Source organism: Python bivittatus, unplaced genomic scaffold (assembly GCF_059951505.1).
Source record: "Python bivittatus isolate LINGU-HERP-01145 unplaced genomic scaffold, Pbiv_v1 ctg000410_np1212, whole genome shotgun sequence".
Taxonomy (NCBI): Eukaryota; Metazoa; Chordata; class Lepidosauria; order Squamata; family Pythonidae; genus Python; species Python bivittatus.
In genome coordinates this window covers 16,006,681-16,034,595 of record NW_028277067.1, presented here as the reverse complement: position 1 = coordinate 16,034,595, position 27,915 = coordinate 16,006,681, and the positions used below count along the sequence as shown (strand labels likewise).

The 27,915-nt window shown below is 42.1% G+C and overlaps 2 protein-coding genes across 2 annotated transcripts; both read right to left on the bottom strand.

Annotated features, from left to right (window-relative positions):
• Nucleotides 1–270: 270 nt before the first annotated feature.
• Nucleotides 271–22,624, bottom strand: LOC103062755 (uncharacterized). Its single transcript, XM_088143598.1, has 11 exons — nucleotides 22,516–22,624; nucleotides 15,270–15,410; nucleotides 12,290–12,454; nucleotides 11,007–11,168; nucleotides 9,685–9,831; nucleotides 7,760–7,924; nucleotides 6,361–6,522; nucleotides 3,446–3,592; nucleotides 1,347–1,511; nucleotides 811–972; nucleotides 271–383 (listed from the first exon to the last, which is right to left on the bottom strand). The coding sequence occupies exons 1-11, from the start codon at nucleotides 22,574–22,576 to the stop codon at nucleotides 364–366; spliced, it is 1,497 nt and encodes a 498-aa protein (XP_087999724.1). The 5' UTR covers nucleotides 22,577–22,624; the 3' UTR covers nucleotides 271–363.
• A 1,584-nt stretch (nucleotides 22,625–24,208) lies between these two features.
• On the bottom strand, nucleotides 24,209–26,894 carry LOC107326627 (alveolar macrophage chemotactic factor-like). Its single transcript, XM_025176632.2, has 4 exons — nucleotides 26,504–26,894; nucleotides 25,286–25,412; nucleotides 25,104–25,188; nucleotides 24,209–24,451 (listed from the first exon to the last, which is right to left on the bottom strand). The coding sequence occupies exons 1-4, from the start codon at nucleotides 26,592–26,594 to the stop codon at nucleotides 24,440–24,442; spliced, it is 315 nt and encodes a 104-aa protein (XP_025032400.2). The 5' UTR covers nucleotides 26,595–26,894; the 3' UTR covers nucleotides 24,209–24,439.
• Between the last annotated feature and the right edge of the window lie 1,021 nt (nucleotides 26,895–27,915).

The window sequence follows — 27,915 nt, the reverse complement described above, 5'->3', positions numbered from 1 at the left end:
GGCTTTTGGGGCCTCCTCCCCCACAAAAAAACATCCCTGTGGTTAACTGGACACTTCCATGTAAGGAGGGGGAGTCAAAAAAGTTAAGAAAAGTTGGAGAGAAAGAGGAACAGGGAGAGAGAGAGTTCAAAACTCAGGTAAAAAGACAGAATGGAAAAGAACATGGGTATATAGAAAAAAGAGATACACACTGGTTGCTCTTGTGACAAAGCAATTGTTCTATAAATAAATTTCATACAAGGTTTTTTTCGATAAGTTTTTATTATCATCATCATCATCATCATCATCACCATCATCATCACCATCACCATTGTTGCCATTGTCATTGTCATCTTCACCATCATCACAATAGGAGCTTATATTCTATGCAACCAAGAAAGGGACTGCGAAAAGAGAAGATATCAATATAACATCTCTAAATTTATCATTTTGGGGTGATGGTAATGTTAGTACTACTTCTGAACAAATAAACCCCATTTTGCCACAATATCAAATATATGTGTGGCTTACTTATAATCTGTCACCCGACAGATAGTTACTGCCTCACAGCCAAAGAAAAACTCACAATTTTTAATTATATAGAGATGCTTTTTCAGTCTTGATTCTGCTTTTCTCCTTTTTTCAATTTTAAATTCAGTAATGCTTAAGTTGCATATTTCCTCCACCCCATAAGAATCCCCCATAATTTTAATAAGCATTTTTCTTCATTTATACATTTTTCTATTCATGTTTTATAATGTTTTTGTTTATGTCCCATTTTAATACAGTGCAGTTTATTGTTCTTCTAATAAATGCATGTTAGGTTCTTACCAGAATGGTCACAGTATACCCATTTAGGATCTACATCATAGTTACTGCTGAGAGAACACCAGAATTTCCCATTGGAGTCCCCATCTGCTGTACAAGATGAGTAAGATCTACCTTGATAGATGAAAGGAAAGATACATGGACCTGTTGGCTTGGAATCCAGTCCTGGAAAAAGGAAAGGAATGAGAGAATCTCACAGATCAGCAATTCAGAGTCAAAGGCAAAAAGATGCCTTGGAAGGTACAGGGCACAGACATAACCCGTATCTGCAACTCCTTAAATGCATCTCTTCCCAGGATTGCACAGCTGCAATCGCTGGAAGACACAGTTGCTTTGAGGAGCTACAAATATGATAACGACCACACCAAATGTCTACAGTTCTATTTATATGGTGGTCTCTGACTCTAGACTTTAATTGATCCTGCTGCGGATAACCCCAATTTTTGCCCTATGCAGAGTTCACATCTGTTCTAAAATCAGCCCTAATTTTACAAGCCCAGTCCAACACCAGCTTTTAACAAAGTGATATCCCAACTTACTTATATCAGCACAATAGCTCCAGTTCTTATCCTGGTCATAGTTTCGTGTTGTGGCACACCAAAACCTCCCATAAGCTGTGTCTTCATTGGTGCAGGTATAGAAAGTTCGTTTTTTGTAGATGAAGGGGAAGACGCAGGCCTGGCCATGAGAGTTCCCTTCATATTCTGTACATGAAAAGAACGTTAATTATTAATTAAAAGGATTAAGAATTTGTCAAAAATGGAAGAAAGGTTATGAAGCAGAAAAATAGCATTAGTTAAGGCAAGTAAATTACCCTTTCTCCAAATCGATTTTCCCATGGGAAATAAACTGTCAGCTTAGCCATGAAACATTTAGACACAAAGAATGTTGATTAGGGCACTAAGATACAAGAACAATACCAGGAAGCAAGGCCAATATGAGGTAAACCCATGCATGTAACTCTTTAGAAAGAAACTATGTTCATGAAATACTGTCTCTTTGTTCTCTCAAAATATGCTACTCTCTAGGTAATACTGCCTCCATTACTTCATAGTTCCAACATAACTAGTTCGACTATAACTACCATAGTTGTGGTAGTTCCACCATAGACAGATATGGTAGATAAATAGGTAGATAGACCATAGAGAAGATAGATATGGTAGTTCCAGCATAATTACCTCACTAAATTCATGATGTGCTGCTATATCCAATCAAATATTTTGCTGCTGATTCCAATCACATAGAGTATATATTCTAATTTGCATCCCCGTCCCTTTTAGGTTTGTTTTTGCTGCCTCCTGTGCCATAATAAACAATCTACAGTTCAACAAAAATTTTGTACTGCTCTTTAGCTTAAAACAAATCCTAGAGGAAATTTGTGAGAGAGATTTATCCTTCATTTGAAAGACCAAGATTCAGCAATGGGCAAGAATGGTAGCAGGACCCAGCTTCTTTCGGCAGCTGACAGGGGTGCAGGGCCCAACATAATTCATGCCTGTTTTGAATTTGGCTCTTCCATTCTCAGACATTCTAAGCGGAATGCAGAGGCCACTGCAGGCAACAGATTTCATATCTCATGAAAGGGCAGGAAGTTGTTGGCGACTTCCTAGTCATTAGTGTGTTTTTACAGCAATAGTGGAGAAATGAGCACTGGAGATTTTTATAGCTCCTCTTCCAAAATAATTTCACTTGGTTTGACTTGAATGGGCCAGTGGACAGATAGGAAGGAACATTTATTGGAGGGTTGGCATACTGCAGGTACCTTTGACTAAACAATGCCATCTGTCTGGACCTCAGAAGTGCACCTTCTCTTTGCAGCACCTGAATGAGATTCCTCCCCAGATCCAGATGGCCCCCACCCTGCTGGTGTTTTGAAAGGCCCTGCAGATCTAGCTATTCACCCAGGCCTTTGGCAAGGGTGAGTGAAGTCCCCTTTTGATTATATAGGTTCATTTCTTTTTTGTTCTTGTCTCTTTTTTTGGTTTGCTTTATTTTGCTTTGTCATCCTTGCCCTTTTCTATTCTTTATTTTTGTTTATTATTGTCTTTTTTTCTTGTTTTTAATGTTTTTACTTGTGACCCTAATCCTAAAGTTGTTGAGAGTCAGCCAGCATATAAATTTAATAAATAATAATAGTAATATAATGTCAACAACAGCTCAGGCACCAAATGATACTAGCTGGTCCCTTCTAACAGTATCATTCCTAGAGGTTGGATTGACTAAATCACAGCAACAGAAAATTGGGTAGCCATCATTTTCACGTTCTTGCAGCTTCCTAGAGAATCATATCATACATCTCTTTAAAGCTCTACCTACACATTCTGTCATGCTTCTATTTAAAATGTCCTTATTTCTTTACCTAGAAAATATAGTCACCAATTTGCAGGATATCCAGAGGCTATGCCACTGTTAGGACCGCAACACTGCAATACTGGCCAAAGGAGGACTAGCAGTTCATGGTATTCTATAACTTTAAGCCATATATGATTTTGATTATATTTTCTTCTCAGCCTTATTTAGGATGGATTACAGAGGACCTTATATCTTCTTATCATGTTTGTAGGAATAACGAACAATGGGACAGACAGGGAGAAGATGCAGTTCTGTTTCACAAGAGTGATACAAAATTTTCCTTTACCTTGAACGGCGCATAGTTTCCATTTATGGTTTGTATTATAGTCAGGAGTTGTGGCACACCACAATACATTTTCTGTGGTATCATCCCTGGTGCATGAATTGTAGCTGTTCTTCTTATATGTGAAAGGGAAGCTACATGGGAGTTGTTCTAGAAGGAAGGAAGGAAGGAAGGAAGGAAGGAAGGAAGGAAGGAAGGAAGGAAGGAAGGAAGGAAGGAAGGAAGGAAGGAAGGAAGGAAGAAAGAAAGAAAGAAAGAAAGAAAGAAAGAAAGAAAGAAAGAAAGAAAGAAAGAAAGAAAGAAAGAAAGAAAGAAAGAAAAAGAAAGTTAGTTGTTTTGATTATTGGGGAAAAGCATGTATATTCAATACCAGGAATCTAGGTACAATAGGATTCTGCTTATCTGAAGAGCAGTATCCATGACATACCTCTTAAGAAAAGGAGCTCACCAGTACACAAAGAAACAACAAGATATTATCATGGCAGAGGGCAGATACCACAGTGTGACAGGGTTCTTTTTGAACTGGAAGGGTATTTTGCTTTGCAAGGGTGGCAATTGACACAGGAAACAAGACAGCAGAGGCTTTTATGCTTTTTACTATGTACAGTGGCGTTTTTTACCCCAGATATTTACAGTAGGTCTATACAACACAGTCCTAGTGTCGGATTTCCTCCTAGGTCTCCCTCTCAGAGACCTCCTCCTCTATCCCCCAGAGTCCCCCAGAGTCCTCCATAGTCCCCCAGAGACTATCCCCCTCTATCTCTCCTGCTTCCTCCCTCTTTCTCTCCATCTCTCTTCGCTGTCTCTGGGCTTGACAAGAGAGGGAGTAAAAAGAAAGGAACGGGCTGGAAGTTACTGTAGCGTGCTCAGCATGGATCTACTCAGCCGAACACCTACTGCTTCTCTGTTGGGGGAAGAACCTGTCTTGGGCTCTTCTGCCCAGACCTTCCCCAGAGACCAGGGCTTCACCACCAACAGCTGATCTCCTCTTGGGTCTTGGGTGAAGCCACTGCCTATAGCCAGTTGGGTCCCTCCTTTCTGTTCTTGCTCCTTAGGTGGAGTTTTCATCCCTCTGGGTCTTCACTTCCCTTCTTCCAGGGAAGCTACCCATGGACCTGTCTTCTCACTTCCAGACCAGGAACTGACAACTGCTCTGCACATTTAACTTCCCTCCAACTTTTCTCTCTAACCACTCCATTCATTCCATGCACAGACTTTTAGTCTCTTCTTCTTCTCTCTCTCTCCAATTTTTAGTCAGACTGGCAGCATGTCGCCCAGCAATGGAGGAGGTGAGTGCCATCCCCCACCCCAGGGTTCTAGTCCTCAACACCCATATACCAGGCTGGACCAATGGGACTGCTGTCTCAACATCTCAAAACAGCAGCCCTGGCTAGCAGCCAAGTCAGCTCATCAGCCCTCATGGCAGAGCAGCTGCCCTTCAAGGTCAAAACTGAGCTTCTTTTTCTCCTTTTATCCACTCCAATGGCTAGCTCGCACCAACAGAACAGCAGCTATGCCTGGCTACTAAAACCCATATGCCACAGCGTGCTCCAGGTTCCACCCCTAAAACAATGTCATCTGATGGGACCTAGGCAATATGCCTTCTCTACTGTCATGCCTGCTCCCTGGAATGGCATTGCCCCTGATGTTCTCGTGGCCCCAACCCTGCCATCTTTCAAATAGGCCTTAAAGACCTGGATTAGGAGTATGTGCTTTCTGAATTTTATTAGGTGTTTATTCACTGTGTGTATTTCATTCCCCAGTTTATTGCCTCTACTCTTTTTAGATTGTATTGAGGTTTTTGAATTGTACACCATCCAGAGTTGTTTCTGAGTTGGGTAGGCTATACATGGAATAAATAAATCCACTTCTAAGATTTGTTCTTGTACACTGTGCAAGCATATCATCATTTCTCAAACACTTCAAACATTAGCTTATCTACTATATCTTGCAAGGCCTGTATCATACTAGTAGCCATTTCTTTGGTAAATGAACACACAATGTATTCATATATATTGGAAGGTCCTAACCCACTGTGCACCAGCAATGGTGACTTAGGACATCAGCTAAAATTAAGGGATATAAAGAACAGGGAACCCCAGCCTGTTCCCAAATCTCCAGTCTGACAGCAATAGTTGATTGGGATAAAGGGAGTAGATACTGCAGCCAGATGCTCTACTATATACTATGCATTTTGCTATCTTCTACGGATGCTCTAATAGTGAACTGCTGTTGATGTAAAATATATTTTCTCTGCAGATTTGCCTTCTTTGGGATTCTCATCCTACTTGCAATCTTATGCTACCTGGAATGGTATGCGGGGATGACCTTGGGAGACAAGGGGAAGAGCTGCAGCCAAGGGAATGGTCAGGTAAGAGGCATCTTAGCCTGCAGAAGGAATGTGGGTGTGGCAAATATCTCAGAAGGAACTGTCCCTAGTTTCTTGGTCTATAAAGGCGATGGGGGAGAAATGTGCTTTCAGACTTGCAAGATTCTGTTAATGCAACCTTACAATAAAGTAAAATTAGTTCATCTGGGTGTGCTTCTTGTCTGGACTACCTTGCAAGGCTGATACTACCTTTTCTTTTATCATATGCCTCATGGGGGTAATGGATGAATGGCCCACAATTCAATTTGCATAGATATATATAAATCTACATAGGCTCCTTTAAAGAGTGGATATGAAAATCTACACTAATGCTAAGGATATATGACAGGACAGATACAAAGAATAAAACAATTCAAGTATGCTTTATCCAGCCTTCCTTAACCTAGATTCCTGTTTCCTAGATGTGTTGGCTATTGACCATACTGGCTGGAGTTTTTGAAATCTATAGTCCAACTAATCTGGAAACCATCTTTGATGGAAACTTTACATGTCATTATTCTTTTCAGGTTAGTCGTTTGTTTCTGCCTACCTGAGGGCTGACAATATGTCCATATGGGATTCACATTATAGTTGCCACTAAGAGAACACCAGAGCTTCCCATTAGAATCTCCAGCTGTTGTGCAAGATGAATAGGAGACTCCATTGTAGAGGAACGGGAACACACATGGTCCTTTAGGTTTTGCATTAAGCCCTGAAAGAGCAGAGATAAGAGATGAGGATGTGTTGCAAAAAGCTTCTAAAAGGAGAATTATTCACCTAAGAAAAATGAAAAGGAATCAGCATGATGTTTCCTTGCAGAAGGAATCTGTGTGAAGCTGTTCCTGCCAGGTGAAAACAGCAAAAGAGAAGGAGGTAACTGTCTTCCTACTAAAAGGTAAAATATCCTAAATGAAGACTGACCAAAGGGGAGGCAGTTTTATATAGCACTTTATTCTCTCTTGCTATACAATTCTAGTATTTGGGGGGATACAAAAGGAGGTAGCACATCAGAATGAATACAGAGGCACTAGAACAGTGCTCTCAACCTTGGCAACTCTAAGATGTGTGGACTTCAATTCCCAGAATTCCCCAGCCAGCATCTGGGAGTCGATACATCTTAAAGTTGCTAGGGTTGAGAAACCCTGCTATTCAGACATCTGAGCTGTCCAGAATCAGTCTGAGAAAATTGGTTGATCTCTTTTTCCTTTTTAGAACATGGTCAGACTACCATAAATCAAGCCCAGTGGTTAACAGTGTAGATTTTTATAGTCTTGTTAATAAGATATACAGCATTGGTACGTTAGCCAGTGTGAACTGGATCCCTACAAGTATTATGAAGGTTGATCAGGTTCACTCTGAGTGACTCTGTATCCCTTTTCTCTCATTTAAGAGCAGAGATGGACTCTGCTTGACCTCACACAATGGCTGGCCTGCAGGACGGAGTTCCTGATATAATGAAGAACAAAAAGTATCGTTGGATTCACCTTTTGCAACTTCTGTGGGATCTGCCTGGCATGTAAATACTCTTCCCTGAATTTTCACAGTGGTTCTTTTATGAAAAAGACTATTTTTTGAATCACAACATATTCTTCCCTAATCCCAGATCATCATACATTTTAAGCTTTCTCTTCAGCAATTGTTTTCTACCCATTTTTACTCCATTTTATGACATAAAGTTTCTATGCAAATCCATAGCAAATGAGATGGTAGAACAATCAAAAGTTTAGATTAAAACCAGAGAGGCCCCATTACAAATCTCCATTCAGCTGTAAAACATACTGGGTGATTAATGACTCTCCTTCACACAAACACAGCCTCACCTCATGTGGTTGTTGTGAGAATAAATTGGGAGGAGTGGCAAATATCTGTCTAAGATTCCTTGCAAACAGAGATGCAAATGTCCCAAATTCTGATGAGCTCTCTAAATGGCTGTCTTCCAATTATCTTACTTGTATCAGCGCAGTAACTCCATTTCTTATCTGCATCGTAGGACCCTGTTGTGGCACACCAGAAATTCCAGTCAGTTGTTCCTTCAGTAGTGCAGGTAAAGAATATCCGGTTGTTGTAGGTGAATGGAAAGACACAAGCCTTCCCATTGAAATTCCCTTCATATTCTGTAGGTATAGGGCACACAAAAATCAAGATGAGCAATCTTATATAAAGCCAGTAGTGTTCATTACATCTGACTGATCATGGATGGGTTACATTTTCCTTCAGCCCTTCCAAGTACTATACATGGTCCTCTCCCCCACCAGTCTAGGCAAGAGAGAAGCTAAACTGAGAAATAGTGTCAGGCCTCAAATCATCCAGTGCAGATTTGAGGTTGGGCCTCCCCAGTCCTACTCAATATTCTAATCTTCCATATCTAGAATTTAGAGGTACACACAGAACAGACAATGTGCTTTGTTCCCTGGATGGAATAAGCACATCATGCTTCCTAAATTCTGTTGCTTCATTCCAGGACAACCACTTTCTACAAAGAGCAGAATTCATAACTGTTTCATGCTTTGGCTTCCATCAATCCATAAACCAGGGCAGATCAAATTCCAGATGTAGAAAACCATGGGATTTTGAAGTTACAGAGGTCTGCAGGAATCAGTAGACATATTTAAAGAAAGATGTACTTGTTCTTTTTCTTTTAGGCAGCCAGACACTATTTTCAATTTCTGTGGAAAGGGGAAAGGGAAAGAAGACTTGCTGCCAGGCTGCCAACCATCCCAAAAGTAACAGGGAAAGCTCTCTGCACGGGACTAAGGGGAAAAATTATTTGTCACTTGTGGGGAGTTTTTCTCCCTTAGTCCCTGAGGGGCTACCCTCAGCAAGTATTAATGGAGAAAAATTATCTGTCCCTTTCAAAGAGTCTTTTCCAACTCTTTGCAATGAAATAAGAGGTGGAAGGGAACGTCTCTATCCCTCGTGGAGAAGGTGGGTTTTGTTTTTTTGTTGGTTTCTTTTTCTTTTTCTTTTTTTAGCTTTTTATCCCACCTTTTTTTCATATATAACTCAAGGTGGCAAACATACCAATGCCCCTTCCTCCTCCTACTTTCCCACAACAATAATCCTGTGAGGTGAGCTGGGCTGAGAGAGAGAGAGGGACTGGCCCAAAGTCACCAGAAGGTTTTTCATGCCTAAGATGTGACTAGAACTCAGAGTCTCCTGGTTTCTAGGCCAACACTTTACCCACTACACCAAACCCACTCTCTTTTTCCCCTTTAGTCGTCAAAGAACCCAAGAGTGGGGGCAGGGATGATCTAATGTACTGTATGTCTGGGGGTGAGTAATCCATGCCCTCCCTAGGAGTAAAGATTTATGAAAAACCAGCAAGGCAGGAAATGGGCTTCTAGGAAACAGCTATTTGTCCCCTATCCCACAACTAATCACTTGACTCAGTGGGAGCAGAAAACTGCTGTCTCATTTCTAATGGCAACAGGAGACCACCTATGGCTAATGAGCTTCTGGGATGACAGAGGAAGTAGCAATGTCTCCTTTCATGCCAGCAGTTATGCTCATGATTGATGGGAGTTGGACCACTGAGGGAGCATAGGGATGATGTAGACATGACTAAAGCCCAAAATATTGTTCATTCATGTTCTTAATGCTATGTGGAACAATAGTGAAAATCAGCTTTTCAGTAAGCAGACCATAAGGAGAACTGCATCTACCTGGTATCATCTAACTCTTACAAGACAGACGTTGAAGGCAATGGTACTGTAAGTGCAGGCAAATCTGAGAGGAGGAGGGATTTAGAAAAAAAACTGGTCCTAAGCTGTATCAAGCTGTAAAGCTCATAATCTTTAAAAATAGCTGGCATAATTTACAAGGAGTTCAGACAGGGAGTTTACAAGGAGATTCTTACCACCACCAGATCACTTACCTTCATGGGCACATACTTTCCACTTACTGTCCCTGTCATAATTAGTGGTTGTGGCACACCACAGTAGGCTATCAGTAGTACCATCACTGGTACAGGCAGAGTAGGACTTTTTGTTGTAAATGAAGGGGAAAGTGCAGGGGAGAGATTCTGCAGAGGAACCAAAAATTAGAGGAAGAGAGAATTAAAAGAAGTTCTGTTAAGGAGAATCAATACAAAGGACAGTTGAAGCTTACTTCGGCTACACAAGGTTCATTCTTATAAAAAACCATTTCAACAGCAAGTAATAAAACTCCATGTACACAATAGTATGATCAAAGCACTGCATGAATCCTGCATGCATATCTGGGATGTTTGGTTGAGTTCAGATCAGTTCCACAGGAATGTCACATCCGTTTGATCAAATTGCAACATTTTTTTTTTAAACAAATGAAAAACATTCACAGCCATTATACATGTTCTGAATGTCTTTTTCCACAAGGTATATGTTTTTAATAATAATTCATCTTACATAACTTTGGGTTTGGGTCCACAAATATTCTTTGATTTTTAAACCAAATGTTTAGGCAACTTAGCTTATTCCATAGGGTTTTCTACACAATGCTCCATAAGAGGTGCTTGATTTTATAATGTACACTAATGCACATTTTTATCTACTGTTCTTTAATCTGGGGAACTTCATGTAACTTTCTCCCAACCCACTAATTTCTGTGTACCATAGCAGACACTGTTTATTTCTCTTGCTAAACTACAGTAAAGCCTACTTAGGTGAATCAAGATATTAAACTGTAATGTGCATATACATATTATACTGCACTAATATGGCATTTTTCATAATACTTGGATACCAGAATAAATATTCAGCCACGCCCTCCCAACTTACAAACCAGACAAATATTCTTGTGGCTGTGGGTTTTTTCTTGTTTAATCTTATATGTTTTGAAGCTTAATACCAAATAAGGGTTTTTGAAAATTGCTCAGAATCAATCAATTGGAGCAGCACCGAACGATGAATAATAAATAATAAGAAATATTGAATCATTAAATTCTAAAAGAGTGCTAAGAGCTGCATTGGTTTTAATTTCAGCTCCTGGAATTGCATACAGATTTATATTTTCTAAGTTGTGGGATAGAAGAGGCTTATGTTTCTTATCATGTTCAGTTTTGTGAAAATATTATTCTAAACAAAAGACCCAGAGAACAAAAAATATGTTTCATACAACTGCTGGCCAATCAACCTATTTTCCTGTCAATATACTGAACTTCCAAAATATTTGTTAGTAGAACTCCAAAAAAGGGTCCCATCTTATCATCCTTTTCCATACCTGAAGGTTTACAATAAGTCCATTTTGGGTTTACATCATAGTTGCTGGTAAGAGAGCACCAAAGCTTTCCCTCAGAAGACCCAGCTGTTGTGCATGACGAGTAGGACTTTCCCTTGTAGGTGAAAGGAAAAACACATGGCCCCTGAGAATTTGCAGCTAGTCCTGAAGGTAAATGAAAGAGAAGCAAAGAAAAGAGCAGAAATCTATATGACAAGAATATTCTAAGATCTTATATCTATTCATTCATTCATTCATTCATTCATTCATTCATTCATTCATTCATTCTACTGTACTACACTGACTGAGTTCACTTATCAAGTTAAGCCATTGTGCAAATTGACTAGATTTGTTTTTATTTTGTTTTGTTTTTGCTTATAGGCATTTTCACTTGTTTTTCATTAAAAGTCAGCCCAAATCAGGGTATGGTAAAACAAATGAATAACAGCGTGTAAGATTGTCAAAGTTAATGCCATAATCAGCACCATAACAACAATGTGACAGCAAACCAAAATCTCAGCCAAAAAACCTAGATATATAGGTAGGCTACAAAAAATAACAGAACTCTGGTCAGCTTTGATTGCACCATGTGAAAATGCTGAAAGAAAATAGGAGCACACACTTCTTAGAGTTTTCATTTAATCTGGCATATTGTGTGATCTGAACTTTGTAATTTGTAACTATCATTTTGTTGCTTAATTATTCTGCAAATCCAGTCAACTGAAATTCATTCAATAAACAAATAGGCAATTGCTTTCCTGACATGGAAAGTTGGGAGGGCCCAGAAATAGGGGAATTAGCTCCTTGAGCCCCATATTACTTTCCCATGGTTCTCCATAAAGTCTTCAAAGCTTGCTGCCTAATATCATTTCACTGAAGATGTCAAGAGCTAAGGGCAACCACTGGGGGACAAGGGAGAACAAACAGCAAACATACATCGCAATATCACAACACAAACTCTGCCCTTTTGTACTTATATCATGAAACTGCATGCAGGTATGTAAGAGGCGGAACTTGTACCATGACATGACAATGCATGCTTTGTCATTCTGATGCTCCTATCAAGAGCAGAACTTGGCCATTTCACTACAAGTCAGGTGTTTTACCACAGAGCAATATTCCCCATCCACTCTCTGCCTGGCACTTTTTCTGCATTGTATGATCCTATATCCTGGTTTCTGCTTTCACTCACAACCATATATCCACTTTCTCCCAATCCTTAGCCTATCAATAAATTTGGTTATCCCAGTCATAACACTGAATTTAAGTCTCTATAACCTTCTTACTGGTATCAGCGCAGTAGCTCCATTTCTTGTCCTTAGAATAGCTCCCTGTGGTGGCACACCAAAAATTCCCATGCTCATCATCTTCATTTGTACAACTATAGAAAGTCCTGTTCTTGTAAGCAAAGGGAAAGGCACAGGCTTTTCCATCAGAATTACCTCCATGTTCTAGAAGCAGACAGAAGTTCAAGATTATATACATCAGTGTACATTTGGTTCATTTTAGTTTTAATTCTGGTAGACAATGATGGGAGTTGTGGCTCAACACATCTGAGGAACAGGAAGTCAGATTGTCAAAGACTTCAATGTTATATTTTCAATGCACTCAAATTAGAAATATTATTTGCAAGATAAAAATAGATTATACAGTATTGCATTTATCTTCATGCAGGGTTTCAGATCATTTTGAGGGAAGATTCATTCAGCAAGACTCTTTAATCTTTGTTCTCATGTCTAACTACAAGGTCATTATTATTCCATCATGAGGCTCCTAAGATAGATAGAGATAGAGACAGAGACAGAGTCAGAGTCAGAGGTAATCTTTGTTTAATGACCACTCGTTCAGCGACCATTAGAAATTAAGATGGTGCTGAGTGAGGAGACTTATGACTGTTCCTTGTAGTTGTGGTCATCACTGCATCCCCACAATCACGTGATCATGATTCAGGTGCTTGGCAATCAGCTTGCAATTACAATGGTCACAGCATTCCACAGTCACATGATCACCACTTGCAAACTTCACTCTCAGCTTCCAACAAGCAAACTCAGTGGGGAAGCCAGCAGAAGGTTGCAAATGGTGATCATGTAATGTCATGCTTAACGACCATGTGGGATTTGCTTAACAACTGCAACTGGAACTGCCACAATTGCCATTGTAAGTCAGCATGGACATGTGACATTGTGCTTTATGACCACCTCCTTTAGTGATGGAGTTTCCAGTCCAATTACCATCGTTAAGTGAGGACTACTGACAGAGACAGAGGAGACAGAGATATCCATCACGCTATTCCCTTTCAAGGTAAGCAATTATATGCACACTGCAGGAAAGGAGTAAGAAATATTTTCTTGCATACCACCTAGCTGGGGGAAAAGAGTGACCCATTTGGAAGGACAAACCAGATGTTACCAAGAAAAAATTCCAGCACTTGACCAAAGTGCTGGAATTCCAAGAGGAAAATAGTAAATAAGTGTGAATCAGGGAAGGAGAGAGCAAGTGAGACAGTTAAACTATAAAAAAAATGCGTACAAATGCATCTAGTAGTTTGTGAAGCTAAGGCCACTGTAAAAAGAAAACACAAATTATTTACTTGAAAAATGCTGTACAATAAATATTACATTCATTTGGAGAAGTAACTATGTATATCAGGGTAAGTTCCTGTCCCTTTTCTACTCTCCCCCCTCTTCCTTTCAGCCTATATGCTTATCCCTCATATATTTGTTTGCAATTTGATCTTCCTTCATTCTCTCTACTACAACAAAATTGCCCAAATGTACTTCTTTCATCCTGGTTGCTCACTTTTGAATACGGCTGGTTTAAGGGAGTCAGAGATTATGCAGCTGAACGGGGCTCAGAAAAGTAGGTGACCCTCAAGCTGGAGATCCCCATCTTCCCATTTAATCCTTCTGCCCAAAATGTCTATAATAAACAGTATGGTGTCATTTGCCCTCCCTTATGCAAGCCTATCCCTCCTTCTCTGCAGTTTGACAATTGCAACAGTCCCCTGCCTGCAGGAGCGGAGGATCTCTTCTGTTCACTCCACCTGCTCCAATGCTGGCTGAGCCAGCAGCTGCACACGCTCCTGCCTCCTTCTCAGTGCAGTCTAAATGCACCAATACAAGCAGCAGCAGAGGAGGAAAGGAGGGGATTGCAAGCAACAAGGATGGTTACTGCAGAGACTGAAGACAGCAAGAGAAAAACTGAGGAATTCAAGAGACACACTCTGTCAGCCTGCTGAACTGTGTTTCCAGAATCCAGCCTGCTCACCCAGGTCCTGGGGCTGCAACCAACCCAATCAGCACCAAACCAGTGTACAGCCATGCCGTTGTCTAGGCCAGACCCCTCCTCCTGTGTCTGATGATTGAGGAGAATTTGAGAAGCACGCTGCTTTGCCACTCTCAGGCCCCTGCCTTTGACAGAGGTTGGGCAAAGGGGGCAGTTCTGCTTCGAGACAGCTCAATGGTACCAGGACAGAAGTTCCCCTCCTACCATCCCATCTGCCACCTGCCATTCCAGAAGAGGGAATGAGAGGGAGAACTGTAAGGGAGAGTGGACATTACTGGAGAGTGTGAACAGGGATGTCAAAAGGGATGTTCCGTCATCTGGCCTGAAGAGATAAATAGCTGTCTGTTGCTATCGAACTACATTTTGACAATATGCACTCAGAATTTGCCTGGGTGAGCCTGTTTCAGTAGCTTGAGCAGCACATTTTTTTTTCCAAACTGAAACTAGAGAAAGGCTATTTCAGCTTCACAGTGAGTCAAGATCCAATAGTTGCTCTGGCAAAACATTGCAGCTGAAAGCATGTTGCTGAATCTTTGAACTGATCAACCTGTAACAATATTTGCAGGGCAGGAAAAAAGGAAAGCAACATTTCAAAAATAAATGTTTGAGAAACCATGCCTCTCTCAATAGGTGAAAATTAAAAAAAAAAAAAGTATTTAAATTTGTATCCAGTATGTTTCTTCTAGATGTGATTTTGTGCCATCAAGTTAGTGTTGATTCGTAGCAACCAAATAGACTTTCTCCAGGATGACCTAGCCTCAACCTGGCCCTTCAGATCACTCAACAGTGCACCCATGGCCCTCTTCTCTTTCCCTCCATATTTGTCTTTCCTCTCTAGACATAAAGCACAAGGTTTCACAGTTTTTCAAGGCCTCCTAGAAACCTAGACAGTGAGTTCAGAAAGTAAATGCAAATCAATATTGTGAAATAGTTTTTTTTAATCTTTGAGAGTGATTTCTAATGAGATAGTGCATTAATCACCTTGAGTGGAACAGTATTTCCATTGTTGTACTTCATCATAGTTCGAGGTGGTGGCACACCAGGGCTGGTTATTTTCAGAATCATTTGTAATGCAGGAAGAATATGAATTCTGCTTGTAAATAAATGGGAAGACACAAGGAGCTGAAACAGAAATAAGAGACAATAATGTAAAACAAAAGCTACAATCTACTAAGACTTGGGAATAAGCCACATTTTACTCAGTTGGATTTCCCTTAAATATATCTGTACAGGACTGCTGTATACTGTAGGTAGAAATGGCAGGAACAAGGGAATAGTAAAATTACATAGTTTTGCATCCTGGAGCACTTGCAAGAAGTATCAGATTAGGTATTAATGACTGATCCAACTAAGGTTTCTATTCCTCTACTGAATGGAAGTCTTCCCAAGATGGCTTTCCAATAGATTAAAAAAAAAATCAAAACCTAAACATTCACCCTTATGCACACCCAACTCTCATCCCTTAGTCCGTGGCCCAGTGGCACATCCCACAGTTTCCAACCAACACGTTTGAAGCAGAAAACTAGATCAGAATATGTGCCTCTTTAATTCCAGCAAAGCTGTCTTGAAGAAGCAAGTTCTTTGTAGCTCCTCCTTCCTGATTAATGGCTACATCCAGATTGGTCTTTCTGTTGCTTTTATTAATAGCTGTATAGTTATGCTTGTGATGCCATAAAATGTCACGTTGTAATTACACTAACATCTGATTGGCTCAACTTTGTGAGGTCAGTGAATAAGCTGGGAACTGCTTACAAAATCAAAAACTAACAAGTATGCAGGCATTAGTCTCTTGGCAGCTGCCTAAAACTGAAAGTGATGCTTTTCCAAGCATGATTCTCATACCCTTTAGCAAAATGTATTAAGAATGGGATGAGATTACTAGAATTTCAGTAACTGAACTATTTTCAGGTTAGAATCAATAGATCCCTCTATGCATTAAGGGAGAGACTTTCTAGTTCTTTTTCTAATTGACTAATCAGCAAAGGAAGGCAGATCCTTCACTGATAACAGAGAAGTTTGCAGCTGGTTGTTTACAAAATGGTCTTTTGGAGTTCTGTCAGTCTGTGAACCAACTCTTGCATCACATTTCCTTCAGAATTTTCAAGAGCCAGTGCCAGCTTGGTAATGGTACATTTCCCCAGGTGTTCATAGATAAATGAGTGGGCTTGGCTGGAAGAGGGCAATGCTCTGTCCTTCTGGCTTTTGAGCCCTACATCAGCTGCGATACCAATGCAGTGGGGGAGAAGTAATGTAACGATGATCCTGAGAGTCATTTTAGCAGTGACCAGGGACCTTGCTGTAATGTAGTGGACTATGAGAATTGATATGTGATGTTGGGATATAGAAACAAGTTAGGGATACTGCTGGTGCATGGCAGGGTGCTTTCTTGAGTTCCTGGAACTCATCACAGGACTAGTTTTGTCATCTCCCTAGCTCTTGGTGCTGGGGGGGTGCTTTCAATCTCTATGCTTGTGGGGGCTTCCAAGGGTCTCAAGGACTCATAACTCCTATGCAACCATGGGCTTATGTGAGCTTTAGTTACTCAGGTAATTGTTAGATTTGGTCTTCACCTTAGAGCAGTTGGTAACTGATCTGAAGATGAGGAATATTATTGTGAGTCCTTTGCCATGATCAGACCATCTCTTGACACTTGAGAATAGTCACTACTCCAAATCTCCAAAGGATGAGTGAACCCACTAAGATGGTCCATCCCAGGTATCTTTTTGACCCTACTGAATTCCAGTGGATCCTTGGAGATTTCCCCAGCAATCTGGTAGGCAGTTCTCTCAAGTGCTCAGTGGACCTCTGGAATATAGTACTGAGATAACCAGAGTACTTGATTGGATTACTCCTGAGCTCCCAGGTCTGGTGGGGGAGGGAGTGTTGGTTTGCCAAGGAACTAGGGGAGATGAAATGGCAGAAGAGATGCCTAAAATGTTTGCAGAGGAAGACTGAAAGTAAATTTGACCATACAGAGGTCTGAGCTCACATTTATACCTACACTGTAGTGATAAGGGTGGTAAAGCATTCATAGATATAGATATAGATATAGATATAGATATAGATATAGATATAGATATAGATATAGATATAGATATAGATATCTCAGAATTATGCTCTGGTCAGGAGCTAGGATGGATTAAGGCGCGGCTGGATAGCGTAGCAGTTAGAACACCGCCTTTGATGCAGGAGACCGGGGTTCAAATCCCGGCTGGTACCTAACTTACCAGTAGGGGTCCTTGGGCAAAGACCCCCTAATCCTTCACCTGCCCACCTCAAAATATGAGAGTGACACAAACTAAGAAAGTCATGCCGGCTCGGACGTCGCCCGGATTAACAAGGTCCGCGTCAGATGTTGGGGAACCAGGACAATCTGATGTTAAGTGGGCTACTGGAACAAACCATACATGGACGAGATAAGAGAACTTGGAATTGATGGAATGCTACTACAACAGCAGACCTAATGAGCGGGGATATATGAAACGTATGAGGGAGCTATGGATTGACAGAAGGCCTACATCCACACTAACTGAGAAACAACTAGTTACCCAGCGCTTCAACATAGTGAAGAGGAAGCTCTCACAACTTGAGATAGACCAACTCCACATTACAACCCAGACTCAAGCAGACCTAGAAGAACAAGCAGATGTGCAGCCAACACCTGAAGCTGGAATGTCACTGCCACCCCTTCCATTACAGAGCACAGCAGCAGATATGAGGCATAAGATCATGGGTAAACTAGCTACAGTCAACCCTCGAGTCCGATTACCAAGGCTCAGTGGAGAAGTACCATCAGATAGTATGCTAGAAGATGCCAACAGAGCCCTCCAGACAATCCCTACTTCCACCATAACTGAAACCAATGAATTGGTATATGCTACAGCCGCTGTAATCCTGGAAATGCTTGGCTACATGATCAAGAAGAACAACAGTACATACCCACTCTGGAAAATGAGATTGTAGGCTAAGATCAAGGCAACTCGGAGAGAAGTCAGTCAGCTGGTGGAACTACCGAAGTGTGTGGAGATTAGGGATAAGACTTGGCTACTGAAAAAATATATGGGCTTGACCCCATCTGAAGCCCTAGAGACTGCTAAACAAAGGCTCACAGCACTGGCTGCCAGGCTAAGGAGATACACTAGAGAAGCAGAGGCCAAGAAGATAAATGCCCTGTTCTCCAAAGAACCATCCAAAGTGTACTCCCAACTGCAGTGCAACCACACAGTAACAGCTGAGCCACCAGCAGTTGAAACTGAACAGTACTGGAAGAACATATGGGAGAAAGAGAAGACACATAACACAGTGCAAAGTGGCTGCAGAACCTGAAAGCAGACCACAGCAATCTCCCAGAACAAGAACCAGTTACCATCACAGTAGCAGACATCCAACAGCGGGTCAAGAACATGAAAAGCTGGACAGCATCTGGCCCAGATATGATCCACACCTGCTGGCTAAAGAAACTAACAGCAGTGCATGAATGCCTAGCAGCACAGATGAACCAACTGCTAGCAGCAGTCTCCCACCCAGACTGGCTAACACAAGGAAGGACAGTGCTGATCACGAAAGACCCTCACAAAGGAACAGCACCATCCAACTACCGGCCAATAACCTGCCTCCCCACAACATGGAAAGTTCTATCAGGCATCCTAGCTGCCAAGCTACAAGACCATATGGGCCAGTACATGATCACAGCTCAGAAGGGCATTGGGAACAACACCAGAGGCTCAAAACACCAGTTACTCATAGATAGAGCAGTCGCCCAAGCCTCAAGGTCTAGGCAGACCAATCTGAGCACAGCCTGGATTGACTACAGGAAAGCCTACGACTCAATGCCACACACATGGATCTGTGAATGCCTGGCACTACACAAAGTCAACAGGACACTAAGGACCTTCCTCAAGAACTCAATGGGACTGTGGAAGACAACATTGGAAGTGGACTCAAGACAGCTCACACAAGTGGCCATCAAGTGTGGCATATACCAAGGCGATGCACTGTCCCCACTGCTGTTCTGCATAGGCTTAAACCCCCTCAGCCAGATAATCACAAGATCTGGTTAAAGGTACAAGTTCAAGAGTGGAATCACCATCAGCCACCTCCTCTACATGGATGACATCAAGCTGTATGCTAAGAGTGAACGAGACATCGACTCACTGATCCACCTGACACGGATCTACAGCGAGGACATTGGGATGTCATTTGGACTGGAGAAGTGTGGCAGGATGATAGTAAAGAGAGGGAAGGCAGTTAAGACCAATGGAGTGGAACTACCAGTGGGCCACATAGCAGACATAGAGACCAGCTATAAATACCTTGGTGTCCCACAGTCACACAGGAACCATGAGGAGGAGGCAAGGAAGACAGCAACATCCAAGTACCACCAAAGGATAAGACAGTTCCTGAAGATCCAGCTCAATGGGAAGAACAAGATCCATGCCATCAACATGTATGCCCTGCCAGTCATCAGATACCCTGCCGGTATAGTGAGCTGGCCAAAGGAAAACATGGAGGCTGCCAATATGAAGACCTGGAAGCTCCTCACAATGTACGGAGGTTTCCACCCCAAGTCCAACACCCAGAGACTGTACACCAGCCACAAAGAGGGCGGGCGGGGTTTGATGAGTGTCAAAGCCACTGTCCTGGATGAAACCCGGAGTATCCAGGAGTACATCAGTAAGATGGCACCCAAAGATGAGCTGCTGAGAGAATGCCTCAGGCAGCAGCAGACATGGGAGAAAGTTCAAGCAGAGGAAATACCATGGCAAGACAAGCCCCTGCATGGGATGTACCATCAACAGATAGCTGAGGTGGCTAACATTGGGAAATCCTATCAGTGGCTGGAAAGGGCCGGACTAAAAGACAGCACTGAGGCACTGATCATAGCAGCACAAAAACAGGCACTAAGCACCAGATCCATGGAAGCAGGGTTCTACCACACTAGACAGGACCCAAGGTGCAGATTGTGCAAAGAGGCCTCAGAGACAGTCCAACACATAGTGGCAGGGTGTAAGATGCAGGCAGGGACAGCATACACTGAACGACACAACCAAGTAGCTGGCATTGTGTACAGGAACATCTGCAGAGCGTATGAGCTAGACCCCCCCAAGTCCAGATGGGAGATTCCACAGAAGGTTGTGGAGAATAACAGGGCTAAGTTCCTGTGGGACTTCCAGATCCAGACAGACAGGCAGGTACTGGCCAATCAACCAGACATCGTGGTAGTAGACAAAGACCAGAAGACAGCGGTAGTGATAGATGTAGCAGTTCCAAGTGACAGCAACATCAGGAAGAAGGAGCATGAGAAGCTGGAGAAGTACCAGGGCCTGAAGGAGGAAATAGAGAGGATGTGGAAAGTAAAGGCCAAAGTGGTCCCAGTGGTGGTAGGAGCACTCGGGGCCGTGACTCCTAAGCTGGGAGAGTGGCTCCAACAGATCCCAGGAACAACATCAGAGCTCTCTTTGCAGAAGAGTGCAGTGCTAGGAACAGCTAAGATACTGCGCAGAACCCTCAAACTCCCAGGCCTCTCGTAGAGGACCCGAGATGGAGGAAGACACCCGTAGGGGTGAGAGGGGAATTTTTTTATATATCAGAATTATGCTCCGGTCAGGAGCTAGGATGGATTAAGGCAGTGCACCAGAGGAAGATGCCAGGAAGTGAACTGCAGCCTGCTTTTACCAATAAGATGGTACCTTGCATTAGCCAATACTCCATGATGGGAACTCTAATTCTGGCTCAGAATAGGGGGAGGGGGGAGACTAATGTTGGGAAGAAGGCAGGCAGTAACATCCTGGCCACGACAGGCAGGGAGAGATATGGTGAGAATCTGTGGACAGACCACTCATGGGGAAGTCAGATCCAATGTATGAAACTGATTCCACCTTCCAGCCTCCAGCATTCAACCCCTATACCAAATCTCCAGGTCATTCTGTAACAAATCTGCCTTCATCCACAATCTTATCCTGGATGCGGTGACCAACTTGGCATGTATTACTGAGACCTGGTTGGGCCCAAAGGGAATTTTCTGTCTCAGAAATGTGCCTACCTGGATTTTCAGTTGGCCCTGCTTTGAAGCCAAGGCAGGGTACATGGGGTAGATGTTGTCATCCAAGAAACCTTAACAGCTTTCAGAGATGCTGTGCCATAAATAACCAGGTATGCGACTCTGTGCTGGAAGTGGGCTCTAGGGATCTGCTGGGTTTTTTACAACAACAAACCCGGCAGATCCCTAGAGCCCACTTCCAGCACAAAGTCACACATCTGGTTATTATTATTATTCTACCATGCCGCTCAGAGACATCCTTGCCTGAGCTGCTTGATTCCATGACTGAATTGGTGATGGAGTCTCTGCGGCTACTAGTTCTTGGAGATTTTAACCCACCCTCACGTGGCATTGAGTCTCAGCAGCTCAGGGGTTCATGGCCACCATAGCAACCCTGGACCTATTCCAAATTATTGAGAGACCAACTCAGTTTGGGGGAGTACATTGTGGCAATAAGAGTGGCAAAATATGCTTACTTTCCCCTTTTATTGCATCCACAGGTAGCTAGCCAGTAACCTTATTCAAGATGACCTGCTTTCTGTTATGGAGGCAGAAAAGTCTGGAAAATCACTCAGATCCACTCACAGCTGGACTCCAATTGGATGAATCCATATGAGTTGACTGAGGCACTGCCTTTTCCTGTCATCTGGGAGGTATTTGATCCATTAACTCCTGAAGACACAGCTGGGATCCTTGGAGTACTAACCCAGCCATCTGTCCTTTAGATCCAAGCCCCTGCTGTCTAGTTAAGATTGCCTGATATGTGGTGGGCAATGGACTGATTATGCTTCTCCTTCCAGAAGTCATTGCTGGACTCAAAGGTGCTAGACAATTTTTGTCCAATTTCCAATCTTCTCTTTTTAGTTTAGGTTGTTGTGAAGGTGGTCAGATTGCAGATTTAGAGGGCTCCAAAAATATATTTGCAGGCTGCACTGTAGCTATGAGATTGTATATTCTAATCTTTTTATTTGTAAAGGGACTGAATCATTGTGACTACAAGCTATCTCCACATTCTTCATTTTAGAAGCCTCGATTATATCCTTCTTAAGTTGCCTTTTCCCCCTTTTCACACAGATGCAATGAAATAAAATTCTATGTTCAGTTGGAAGTCCGTTCAGGATACAAATGAGTGATATCCTACAAGCACAAGTTAAAGAAAGCTGAAATAATACAGGAAACATTACTTACTCTCACTGGTTATTAGCAAAGGTAGTTGAGCACAGAACAGGAAGATAAGTAGAGAAGCCATCTTTTCCTCCTTAATGCAGAACAACTGGTGGATGAATGCACAGTTCACTTCCTCCTCTCTCCAACCTTTGATGTTTACTCAGAAACCAGAGACTAAATAAATAATATGCTTATACCTAATTTTGTACCTAGCTAGTATGATTCAAGCTCCCCGTTGAATAGTAGGAACTTGTAATACTGAGCACAAGTATGTAACCTATGGCCACCATGCCTTAGCCTTTGTGATAAAAAAGATCAGAAGAGTTAAAACAATATTGTACTCTTTCCAGTGGCAACATAAGGCTATGAAAGCTGGACACTGAGAAAGACAAAAAAGCGCTAAAAATTATGGATTTGGTTCAGGATTGGGTATTAGAATTGTAAATCAGAATTTGGTAATGCAGGGTACCTCCTCCCAATTCAGATGCCGGGGAAAGGTAGAACTGAGGAGAGAGGGAACTGGAAGATCTGGTTAGGAGAGGTTTAAAGAAAACATTTTTAAAAACCTCTCCATGTGTCTTGATTAATGGAAGGTTAAAGGTCCACCCACCTTTATTTGGAAGTGAAGCTGCATGAAGCTTTCAACCTTCAATCCTAGCCCTGAAGATAAATATGCTTAAGCTGAAGCACCAAGCAAAGATTGGGAAAGAAGGGCACTACCCCACTGCACCCTTAACTTGCCCCTGTCCTATGCTGATGCCAGCTGGGCCCTAAGCCAGTTTAAGAAAACTTTCTGCAGATTGGCGAGCTTTGGCACAGCTTGCCAGTTGTTTAGTCTAGATTGCCCACTACCACAGACTGCCACTGGACAATTCACCTGCATGCCAGGAATGCAACTGCCAACTGTTTTATGTGGGTGGGTCTTATTCAACATATATACTTTTTGAAAAACTTCACACTACCTGCCAATTGAAAGCATTAGAATGCACACATATGTACACACAGTAACTGGCTTTAAAAGAAAGGTTTCTTTCTTGCATGTTCCCAGCTGTGGTTCTCTAATATCTGCAACTATTCCTCTAGAAGCACTGCAGTAGCGTGATAGCTAGAACATTTGCTTTGCATGCTCAGGACTCTTGATTCACAATTGAGCAGAGGCAACTTTTTAACAATTGCTATTTTAGTGTCCCTAACCTATCCACTTTTTAAAAAGCTCAGTTCAGTTATACCATACGTTTTGCTGTCATTTGAGGGAGAAGGGTCCATGTACAATTTGCTATTTGTCTCCCCCCCCCCCCCGCTTCTGCCTCCACTTCTTCCCATTCCAAGGCCTCCATTCAAACCCCACTCTATTTTTTAAAGGAAAGGTTTTCATAATAGAGGAACTATCTTGATTACACTTCTTTGCAGCTTTTTGCTCTTTGATAAACTTTTGGAGAATGTTTGATAGAACTATCACCTGTATTCCAAATGCAGTTGCATCAGAACTGATCATGTTATTAACTAACCACCTAATCCCCAAGATCCCTATCCTACCTGATTACTTCATATTAAGACGTGATCCTTGTATCAGTCAATATATGGTTTTGAGTTTTTATTTAGTATATTTATTTCCTAGAAATTAATCAAACTCAAACAACAAATTAAGATTAGGGGGGAAATGATATAAAGTATATGGTACTTCTTTGTGATACTAAATTATGTTTTTCTCCCCAATTCAAAAGAAACCAGAGTAGTTATTAAAACGTCCAAAAGAAAGATAAAGACACACTCAAATGCTATACATTTAATGTATGATAGTACAAAGGCAAGAAAGCAGTGTTTGAAAGTTCCTTTTAAAATCATTAAAGGCAGAAAGCTCTTGCTTCTTCTATGCAATTTTCTAGCAATTTTTTTCCTTTCTCTTTCCCATCTTCCATTAAGTACTTCCATTTTCCATAGCTTGTTAGTCATTTGCCTGTGGAGATAAACAACAAAATATAAATGTTGGAGATGAAAGCATAAGATGCTGCCAAGGGATGAATTTATGCACAACTACCTAATATCATCATTTATATATTTATTGTGTTTAAATACCACTGAATCTGGAATAATTCATGACAGTTGCAGTGTAAATACCATACCTGAACTTTCTTTACCATCTCCTTCAACTCATGCTCCTAACGATACTCACCAATGCCAGCCTGGAATCAAAAGGACCACTGGCATTACTTATTAACTTCTTATTATCTGTAGGAAGTGCTCTAGCTAGGCGGTTATCTCACTATAAATATATCTGCTTTGATCTGGTAATATTGATTTATGAGTTAAGAAAAATTAAGGCTCAAGAGTCAGGATAAAAGAAAATACAGAATTCAGTAGCTAAAACTAAGTACAGTAGGCCTGGATTTAATCAAAATCAGGGAAACTATTGTGACCACTTCTCCCTATTTCTGACAGCAAATTCAGTTGGTGCCTCAGGCCACCCTAGCACATAGTGCTGTAAGGGCATTTTTCAGCCTTATTTGGAAGGTAAAGTATCAGTTTTCAATTAAAACTAGTAGCACTCGTTTTATTTTAGAAGTGTTCTTTAGGTCCATTCACTTCCCCTGAATGCTCAAGATAGATACCTTGCTCATCATGACACGGATAATGACCTTGACCCATCTGGCTTCTGAATCCAGGCAGACCGACCTCCCATTCTTCAAGGTGGCTCTGACAGATAAGGCACAGAAAATTGCTGGATGAGTGAACCACTTTCATAAAACCATCACTCTTTTTAAGAAGGGGAAATAGGTTGGAGGACACTTACATGACTTGAAGACGACTGCAACCTGGTCTGGGAGAAATTAAATGTACAGAAGAAATAGTCTTAAATGGGATAAACACAGAGGTCACACCGATACACTGACACCTTTGCTCCTCAGGCACAGAGGCAACTATGAAGACAAAGAAACCAGGATAGATTTACATGCTAGACATATATCCAAACTAGCTCCACAACCATTGCCACAACCACATTAAGCCCGGGGACCGCCTATGTGGGTTAGACGCAGGCGGTGGCTGGGCCCTCCAGTGAGGAGGAGGACCTTCAAAATGCAACAGAGTGGGTCAATCAATCAATCAAAGTTTATTGATTAGCCCTTAGGCTATACCAAGGGTCAATCACTATTCAAAGGATGTGGCACCCTGCCACTAAGAGAGGAGGCCCACAAAATCTTCCCTCAAGCTGAGCTCCAGTTCCCCAGACTCTGTGGACACCTCCAAGTGGCTTTCTTGACAGGATACGGAAATGGCTCACCCTTGTGTTGTTCAGGGGTCTTGTTTTATAGCCCTGGGATTTTCTGAGGGCTTCAGATCCAAGTACTAACCAGGCCATCCCTGGTTAGGTTTTACAAGTTCAGCCATGGTTGGTTAGCAGTTCCCACCTGTTCTGACAATCCAGGCAGGACAGAAATGCAGTGAAAAAAGAAGCAGTAACTTCAAGATCTAAAATGACCTCATTGCCTTTCAACTTCTTGCTCTTCTTTTTTTTTAAAAAAAAATATTAAATAAGTTTTTTGCAAAGTAAAAACATTACAAAATTTAAAGAAAAAGGAAAGAAAAGTAAAAGAAAAGTGATAAGTAAATAAGAAAGAAAGAAAAAAGTCAGAGAAATCTCTAACGTTACATCATGGTTTTCTTACTCTTCTCATTATGTCTAATTGCATTATTATTACAAAATGAAGCTATTCAATGTTTTTTGTTGTTATTGATTTTAAAAAAAAGATATTCTGCTCGACTAGTTTTTCCTTTTAAAAGCTTTTCTCCCTCAGCAGGCTCACACAGGTCAGCGGCCTCGGTCGGTGGAGCATCCGCTCATCGTTTCATTGCGTTTCTTTCCTCGGCTAGGCAACCCCTAAGCCTTTCCTACGCTCGGCGCAAAGAAACGCGGGAAAGGGGCCGCCGCTGTTCCAGCGAAAGCGGGTCTCGCGCCTCCGCTTCCCCGCCGCTCGCTCGCTCGCCCACCGCGAAGGTGGAGCCACCTTACCCCGGGTGGGCGAGGCGTTCTCGGCCGAGGACACCAGAACGACGAGGAGGGAAAGAAGCAGAAAGGACGCGCAGAGCAGTTGGCGGCCCATCTTGCGCTCGGGGGCTGGAGGGCGCTCGGGGGTGCCGCCTCAGCCCCCGCCGCAGGCTTTTTATGCCTCCCCGAAGTGGCGCGGCTGCCACGGCAAGGAAGAGCGCTCGAGGGTGACTCAGGATGGGCCCACCCAGAGAGCCTGCCTCGGCGCGGGACCGTTCACACGGTCCAGGGGGGTGCGTAAATTTTTCGTGGAACGAAAATAAAATGCAGAAGGAAAACAACCAAACGAGGCGAAACGATTCCGCCGAGTCAGCAGATTATGGCACCCGCGGCGGGGAGCGGTGCTGAACCTCCCTGAGGGATACTTGCCTCTGCAAACTAGTGAGATTCTTCCAGACGTTATAGGAAAGGGAGGAGCAGGTACGCACATGCCTGCCATTTGCCAATCGCTTCTGGAACGTCTGAAAGGAACTCTGGTAACCTTTGCATATACATGTGTGCCTATTGTAAGCATTGCATTGCTCCCATTCTCTCCCTAATTCCATCCATCTTTCTTTCTTTAAAATTTATCCAAGTTTATTGCCCACAAATTTGATGGAGAATTTCAAAAGGTAACTTGTGCTCAGTTTACTCTGAATTAGTAGAGTGTTTGGACTTTTTAAAACTCAGACTAAATGGTGGCCATAAGGATAAGGATGATTGATAGGAATCTCACTTTTCTGAGAAATATTTAATTTTTTTTAGGGGAAAAAAACAGCAATACAATCAAAATGTAAAAATATCAAAGCACAATTAAGATAGCAGTACCTCAGCAGTGCCAATTATTTGGCCAACCTTGTCTACAAGCTAATCAGAGTCAGGTCTGGTTGATATTTGGGTGAGAGACCATCAGGAAATCAGAAGGCCGTAGTTTGGACTGTGAAGTAACATGCACACACCCATGGAAGTCAATGACATGCAATGGCTTGCAATGTAGTGTTGCCAAGAAAATTGCAAATGTGTTTTATTCCACTTTGACTTTGCTCAATTCCACATGGCAACCTAATTGCAAACCTAATGCTCCCACCTCTTGTTTTCCACATAACAACCTCCCTGTGATGTGGGTGGGCTGACAGAGAGTGACTGCCCCAAAGTCACCTACCTGGCTTTCATGCCCAAGGGAGGACTAGAACTCACAGTCTCCTGGTTTCTAGGCCAGCACTTCAACCATTACACCAGTTGAAATGTGGCCACTGAAAAGCAGTAATCATTGTTCAGCCCATGAGGCTACATGTCATTAAACATTAGGAGCATTTGGAAACATAAAGGAAAAGTCTTCAGAACAAACACTGAAAAGTGAGAGAGGAGAAGATGGCAAACATCCAGATCTTAGGGCT